The sequence below is a fragment of the Cydia pomonella genome, chromosome 10, assembly GCF_033807575.1.
Source record: "Cydia pomonella isolate Wapato2018A chromosome 10, ilCydPomo1, whole genome shotgun sequence".
In the NCBI taxonomy this organism is placed as follows: domain Eukaryota; kingdom Metazoa; phylum Arthropoda; class Insecta; order Lepidoptera; family Tortricidae; genus Cydia; species Cydia pomonella.
In genome coordinates, this window is record NC_084712.1 from 16,264,004 (window position 1) to 16,272,607 (window position 8,604).

The 8,604-nt window shown below is 40.2% G+C and overlaps 1 protein-coding gene across 2 annotated transcripts in view; it reads right to left on the reverse strand.

Annotated features, from left to right (window-relative positions):
• LOC133522280 (uncharacterized) overlaps nucleotides 1-8,523 on the reverse strand; it is a 42,166-nt gene extending 33,643 nt beyond the window's left edge. For both annotated transcript variants that reach the window (XM_061857555.1, XM_061857554.1), the window contains exon 1: nucleotides 7,969-8,523. In XM_061857555.1, coding sequence (XP_061713539.1) covers nucleotides 7,969-8,152 — 184 coding nt within the window. In that variant the 5' untranslated portion in view covers nucleotides 8,153-8,523. The remainder of the gene's footprint in view (nucleotides 1-7,968) is intronic.
• Nucleotides 8,524-8,604: the final 81 nt, after the last annotated feature.

An 8,604-nucleotide genomic window follows, 5' to 3' on the forward strand; every position in this document is an offset into this window, starting at 1 on the left:
GAAAGCGACTGCCATCTGACCATCCAACCATGAGGGTAAACTAGGCCTTATTGGGATTATTTAGGTGTCATGACGATGTTTTCCTTCACCGAATCAACTGGTAAACTATTATCTTTATCTTATCTTAATATTGCAGTAAAGGGTTGGCAAGAATACATAGAAAATTAAATAAATTCGCCTTCAATACATAATTTACAAATTGGAAGCTTTTACTAAAATTTTCATGATAAAATAATAATTAGGCAAAGTTAGAGATGTGTGATCATTTTAGAATATCTTTTCTTTACTTTAAACAAATTTTATATATTGTGAATTCAATAGATACAGTATATATCAAATTTAAATAGTTTTGCCAACACTTATTTTCAATAAATTGCAACATTCGTAACGACTCGTATTCGTAATGACCTCCCTTCCGGGGTTGAGTATGCGGTTCTTCAAAAAAGGAGTGTACAGGTTTTTAATAGTACGGTCGCCAAATCTCAAAAGCCCTCTAGAAACACGATTTAATTGACTCGGCTCGGCCTTACCCACAACCGGTATCAATGTGTTCGGACAGTTCTCCTGATCACCGTACATGCGGTAGTAAAGCGGAAAAATGGTGGAGGGGATAGTAATGACGTCACAAAGATGGCGGCCGGACCTATTCTTTTTGGCGGTGTATCTCGAAAACCACTTAACCGATTTTAATCATCGAGGTGTCAAATAATAGCTTATATTATGGAGATTATTTCCTTTTCTACAAACATTTACGTGAAACCTATAGGAAAAAAAATAATCACAAAAAACAGTTTTTTTATAAAACTATTTTTTTTATTTTGTAAAAATCTCCGTAAATATTAGCATTTCGCAAATTTTGTTTAATATAAAACATATTGCTTCATTATCAAGGAATATAATGAGCCTTAAAACATACAGATCGAGTAATAAACAATGAAGCTACACTCATTTATTTGCGCATGGGTAACGATAACTGGCTTTTACCGGTCGAAACTGTGGTGACTGTTAGGGTCTCCCCAAACTAGTCGACGCCGTTTCGGCAAATCGCGTACGGAAAAAGCTTTATGTCAACGCAATAAGAGCGAATAAGTCGTAAATCGGCTCGGCCCACGCGAAACGACGTCTTTCGACGGGAAAACGGCGTTTTGCCGTAAAGCTGTTCGCACTCGTACGACGCTGTTTGCAGCCTACCGCACACGTTCGCATTCATAAATCTCCTTATACCGCCGTACGGTGCCGGAAAGAGTTGAACGGCTCCGATCACGGCCGAGTACCTACGATAAGGACCGGTCAGAGCTGGCGGAAGCCGTTCAGCGTCTTCGACGGCCGAACATAGCTGACGACGGCCGAACAGAGCCGATGACGGTAAAAATGCTGGTAAGCCTTTTTTTCCATGCCCGTCTACGTAAAATATCCATCATCACAGGTTATTATATAATGTGTAACAATTACCAAGGAAAATAATCTTACAGGTCTGTTCAATTTCAAACTCAGGTTGTTACTAACAACCAGTCTCCAAAAATGAGATTTACGATTGCCGATCACCCGCTGTCCTACATCTGTTGGTCGGACTGAACGGCTGTACGTGTGCTGTCTGACGTCTCGACGGCAGGACGGAGCACGGGAGAGCCGACCGTCGCTTTACAACTGTTGCGATAGCAAGTCGCAGGCGATCGGGCGTCTCTACGGCCGCAAGGAGGATGAGACTGCTAAACGCAGGTGTCCAACCGTGGAGACGGTCGATCGGCTAAATGCGAATAGTGTGGTGTAAAACACTCGGCGAAAGCCGACTCCGCGTCGACTGGTTTGGGGAGACCCTTACGATACGTATTGAATGGAATTTATAGAGTATCGGTTTTAATTACTGAAATTATAATGACAATTATAAAAACCAGACACAATAATGTTACCTTACTTCGACGTTTAGTCTCTTTTTTCGTCTTAATCATAGGTAGGTACATATTTCTTTTTACTTAAAAATTGTATACAGGGTGAACTTTTAACCACCAGTCATACTCTGTGCAGCGACTTTATAGGTCATACTGAACAACTTTTACTATTAGTAGTCCCCAAGCCGCTCCGAGGCCAGATTTAATTGACTCAGCTCGGCCTTACCCACAACCGGTATCAATGTGTTCGGGCGTTTCTCCTGATCACCGTACATGCGGTAGTAAAGCGGAAAAATGGTGGAGGGGATAGTAATGACGTCACAAAGATGGCGTCCGGACCTATTCTTTTTGGCGGTGTATCTCGAAAACCACTTAACCGATTGTATTCATCGAGGTGTCAACTAATAGCTTATATTATGGAGATTATTTTCTTTTTACAAACATTTACGTGAAACCTATAGGAAAATAATAATCACAAAAAACATTTTTTTTATACATTTGGTTGGTAGGTTTGTCTTATGTTTTAAAGCAGTAAAATCTTTCAAGTCGAAACACAGTATAAATATACATTTTGTTGTCTAATCTAAAAGTATGATGTTCATTGTTTAAGACTGATTAGTGATTACTGAATTAAATAACATGCTATTTGTTATTTTTGTTTTATTTTTTAAATCAGGTATTAATTTATTCACTATGTATCACTATACAGGCAAAATGTGTATCATAGTTGGTCTGTAAGTACTTACTACTTGTGTCGAATATAGGTATAAGATGAAATTTTAACCACCAGCCATACTCTGCGCAGTGACTTTACAGGTCATACTGAACAACTTTTATTATGGGACCAATGCCGAATCACGCAAGAAAATTTGGATCTGGAATGACACCCACTGGCTGTGCCCTACCACACAAAGCGAGATGACATTCACAATGCCCATACCTCTCTTTTGGACGTAGTTTAAGGACGTACCCGGGTCCATGACGCATGCTCGCCACACCGCTGCTTAAAATAAGCTGACGCACCGTAAATTGAACTGCGTAAAAATCGCAAAAAATATTACACGGAGATCTTATGGCAGACACCGTACCGGTGACGTAAAAGACGCAACTGTTTTGCGAACAAAAAAGATTCGCGTGAAGCACGTCACTGCGATTCCGTACCGTCACCGTTTTTTAAACAGCGATGTGGGGAGCATGCGTCAAAAACGGTACGCATACGACGCGTCACTGCGATTCCGTATCGTGACCGTTTTTTAAGCTGCGGTCTGGTCGCACCTTGTATTGTATTGTATTGTATTCGGGCGATTATTCCGCAACTCGACGACTTGCGCCTATTTTGCGTGATATGTTGGGGGTGGGCTAGTCCTGCCAGCCCAGCTCCTCGAGGAATCCTATCAAACCTTTGATGTTGAGTAGGACCTCGGGGAGGTCTCTCGGAGATCCGAGATGTTTAGCCCTGTATGGAGTCACTCCGCTGCATTCCAGCACCACGTGAGAGGCTGTTTCTTCTGTCTCCATGCAACCTCGGCACAGGGGACTGTCTGTGACACCTGTTGTGAAAAGATGTTTGTTAAATAGTCCATGACCTGTTATGACACTGGTTACCATACTCAGTCGGACCTTCCCTAGTTGCAGGAGCGCCCTTGTGAGTTTTCCGTTGATGCCAGGCATGGCTTCTTTTGCCTGTCTGCATCCAGTCTGGTTCAGCCAGTGTTCTGTGTGTAGTTTCCTTGTACGTGCCAGCAGCATTGAGCGTACCTTGCTAAATGGTATCGGAAGAATCGGTTCCGGACCAATCGCCCCCGCATTCGATCCTTGCCTGGCAAGCTCGTCCGCAGCATCGTTACCTCGGGATCCACTGTGTCCCTTGATCCATTGTATGTGTGGCATTCGTGTATAAGTTTGGATGTAACTATATGGCTATTTAGAGCCATTAAGACTGCTCTACTGTCGGAGAGTATGCGGATGGAGGATCCTACTACCTTCCTTGCAGTGATGGCAGCCGCCGCGTTTATGATGCCCATGCACTCAGCTTGGAATACCGAGTTATGGGCTCCTAGCGGAGTGGTGATCGACATGTTCAGGTCTTCTGAGAAGGTTCCAGAGCCCGATCCGCTGTCTGTTTTGGACCCATCAGTGAAGATTCTCAGCTCCCGGGGATTGAGTCCTTCATGATTGTCATCCTCATATAACTGTATTTTGTACCTTTTATCGAAGATAGCTTGTTTGTGAATCCGGTCCGTGCCTGACCTAAGCACTGGAAATTCGTCATACACCTTTTCCAGGCATTTTGTGTGAAGAGCTCCTGTGATGTTAGACCATATCTTGAGGGTTCGCAACCTTACCGCTGAGAGACTGGCCTCTTGCTGTATGTGTAGGTGCAGCGGTGGAAGGTTTAGCATGACCTCCATGGCTGCAGTCGGGGTAGACCTCGTGCAGCCAGTGGTGGCCGCGCATGCGAGCCTTTGAAGTCTTTGTAGTTTGTCTCGTACGTTGCCTAGGTTTGTTCTTGGCCACCAAACCAGAGCACCGTAACAGAGTAAGGGGCGGATTATCGTCTTATAGAGCCAGAGGGTAATTTTCGGGTTGAGTCCCCACCTCTTACCAATCATCCTTCTGCACTGCCAGAAGACAACTCCCGCCTTGTCTATCCGTTTGTTGATGTGGTTGTTCCAATTGAGTTTATTGTCGAGAGTTAGTCCTAAGTACTTAACTTCATCGGACAGCTGTAGCTCAGTTTGGAAAAGTGTTGGTCTGGTAAAGTTGGTCGCACCTTTATATGGGACAGTCAAAATTTTTTTCGCGATTTCGGAATTGGTCCCATAGTAAAAGTTGTTAAGTATGACCTATAAAGTCGCTGCGCAGAGTATGACTGGTGGTTAAAAGTTCACCCTGTATAAAATTTTTAAGTAAAAAGAAATATGTACCTACCTATGATTAAGACAAAGAGATTAAACGTCGAAGTAAGGTAACATTATTGTGTCTGGTTTTTATAATTTTTATTATAATTTCAGTAATTAAAACCGATACTCTATAAATTCCATTCAATACGTATCGTAACAGTCACCACAGTTTCGACCGATAAAAGCCAGTTATCGTTACCCATGCGCAAATAAATGAGTGTAGCTTCATTGTTTATTACTCGATCTGTATGTTTTAAGGCTCATTATATTCCTTGATAATGAAGCAATATGTTTTATATTAAACAAAATTTGCGAAATGCTAATATTTACGGAGATTTTTACAAAATAAAAAAAAAATAATTTTATAAAAAAACTGTTTTTTGTGATTATTTTTTTTCCTATAGGTTTCACGTAAATATTTGTAGAAAAGGAAATAATCTCCATAATATAAGCTATTATTTGACACCTCGATGATTAAAATCGGTTAAGTGGTTTTCGAGATACACCGCCAAAAAGAATAGGTCCGGCCGCCATCTTTGTGACGTCATTACTATCCCCTCCACCATTTTTCCGCTTTACTACCACATGTACGGTGATCAGGAGAACTGTCCGAACACATTGATACCGGTTGTGGGTAAGGCCGAGTTGAGTCAATTAAATCTGGCCTCTGAGCGGCTTGGCGACCGTACTATTAAAGGGTCGGCAACGCGCATGTAAAACCTCTGGAGTTTCAGGCGTCCATAGGCTGCGGTGACTGCTTACCATCAGGCGGGCCGTATGCCTGTTAGCCACCGTCGTGGTATTAGAAAAACGGGGATTAATTACTGTAACTGTGACAATGTATAAAATGGTACAAAAATCAAATTCCTTGACCATACATTTTAATTTTATTCATCTAAAGATCTTTTTGAGCAAAAGACAGCCAAGTATTAGTAGTAATATGTTAAAACAGAAGCTTACCAATATTCCATATTTGGACCACATGTGGCAGATAATTTCGAACATGTGTTTGAAAACTCCAGTTGAACAGACTATGCCATACAAAAAGTGATGTTATAGTTAAAGCCAGATGACTTTTATTCACATAATAAGTAACTTTCATAAAACAGGGCTGTGTCATGTAAGTTATTCAATATATAAATAACTGGATAAATTGGATAATTTCCATTGTGAATTTTTGACATATTCTGGAGTCTAAATTGATCGAAGTATGAATTTATTATTATAACAACATATTATATTATGAAATGCTTGTCTTCTTTAATGAAGATAATATATATTTATTTGTTACATAAAGAAATGATTTCATTAAAAAAGTATATTCAAGCATAAAACTAAACTTTAAAATATGGGTCTAATTCCCATTCCAAGTATGAAATATCTTCTAATTAGATGAAACTACTGATTGGCATCATATAAGCTGGTAATAGTGAAAGTAAAGAAATATCTTAGTAATTGCCAACACTGTATAGGCTGACAGATTTTTCTCAGAAAAAGAAACAGACATTGTCTGTGGAGGTTGGATGTTTCTCCTTTCACTTGTTCATATATTTCTATACACTGTAGTTTTTTTAATGTTTCTAATTGCCATATATATAAAGCATTATATTTTTAGCAGATTACTTATTATTTGTAATGTTTTTGGCAAAAATAGTAGCAAAGGAATTTAAAAACTGAATAAGTTAATTTTTATCAAGACAAAATATTAGCAGTGAAAACTACGTGAAGTTAGTGTAAACAACAACACTACATTATGGGAAGCAAGTTAATAAAATTAATTCCTATTTAGTTATTATTGTTTAGTAGGTGCTAATACTATAAAACAGTATTAAAAAATCTTACAATAAAACAAAAACTGACATAAAATTATCTACCAGCCAGACCAGTGCTGAAGTGCACCCTACTGTGCTACTAAAAAGTGGGTGAAAAAATACTAGATGTCTTCCAGAATTACGCTCAATGGTTTAAGATAAACCTATAAGGCTTTGACCCTAATCAGGACCACATAGGAAGAAAAAGAGAATTCAAAATCAAGCATAAAATGGTAAACTTTGGCAACTAAATTCCTTTTCTTTATGCCCACAAAGAAGGTCCCGGGTTCGGATCTCGGTAATGGCATTGATTTGTGTGTTTATAGGAGTCGCTCCACACAGAGCGAGCATACGTGCGAGGCAATGTTCTCGCGCAAAAACGGGTCAGTGTAGACGTGCCTTGGCCGAGACAGCGCGCTCAGGCGAGGAAAACGCGCGCGCTCTCACATCTCGCGAAAATTGCCTCGCACATGTGTGCTCGCTCGCTCGCTCTGTGTGGACCCGCCTTATCTCTATTATTTGTTCCTGAGGTATGTAGGTGATGACCAACAGCCTTAAAATACCCATTAACATTAAAGGCCAATAATATGTAAACAATTACATCTACCTAGGAAAACAGATATCCTTTCTGAGAAACAATAATGGGGAGGAAGTAGAAAGAAGAAAAAATATAACATGGAAAAAGTTTTGGAAATTCTTACAGGAAAATACAGGATGATTATAAAAAGAACTATAATGGACACTTGTACCCTATCCCAACCAGCAACATCAAACAAAAAATTCTAACAATACAGCGGGCAATGAAAAGAAGCATCTTAAAAAGTAAATAAACTCCAGAAAATCAGAAATGACATAATTAGGCAACGCACAAAAATAAAAGATGCACTCATACAAGCCGGGAGACTAAAGTGGAAATGGGCAGGTTACATGATATTCAAGATACACAGACAATAGATGGACCTCATTAGCTACAACTTGGAAAGGTCCACTGCCAGCCAAAAGAAAAGCAGGGATACCTTACAAACGGTGGCTAATAGAAGCAGTAGGCAAAAATTAGGTTCAAAAGGGAAGAAATAGAAAACTATGGAAGAAATGGGAGGTGACCTTTACCCAAATGGGATCTATACTCAAGAAACATCAATATTTGACTACTTTAAAGGAATCCAACTGTAATTGAGTTATGGAAATAAAAGAGGTTTTATTATTATTATTATTTATTACCCATTATTATAATAGAAACTTTGCTTGGATTGGGGCTAGGTTGATCTATGTAAGATTATCCCCAAATATTTATTAAAGAGACCCAAACTACTTAAGCTTTCTTTTGCTATAATAAAAAAAAACCTACTAATTAGCAGTGCTCACCAATAGGAAAAGTTTTCCAATGGTACAAGAAGTCTTCAGCCACTTGCTTGATGTTGTTGACAAGCTGCTCCACCTCGGGTGGGGCACCGACCAGCTGCACATCGAAGCGGAGCGGCTCCCGCTCCGGCGGCGGGGTCTCCAGCAGCAGCGAGTTGGGCCGCGAGGCCCGCTCCGCGTCCCCCATGCCTCCGATCACTACCACACTACTAGCTTATCACAACACACTCCTCACCACTCATAGCTCAATCGCGTAATGAGCCCTCAGTGGGCGGAAAAATCGCTTGACCGAACTCATTGTTTCATTACAATTTATTTGATCAATTCAACATGACATGATCTATAGCGCATCGCAGCTGACGATTTATTTCCGTCGGGCAATCTGATACTGGGAGGTCGTCTGTGGTTGTTTTATTTGTTTTGGTCACAAATTGGTTTGGGTTTGTGATAAAAGAAAAAGCGAGAGACGACGACGATCAAACGACGGAACGACGGTCCCCAATCCTTTGACGTGCGTGACAGCTTTTTTTTTTCTAGCATGGCAAGTATAAGTAATAGACTTGATAATAAAGAAGAATCGTGTTTTCGATTATCTTTTGGTGTAGCGTTTATATCATTTACGTACTACACGTAATTGAA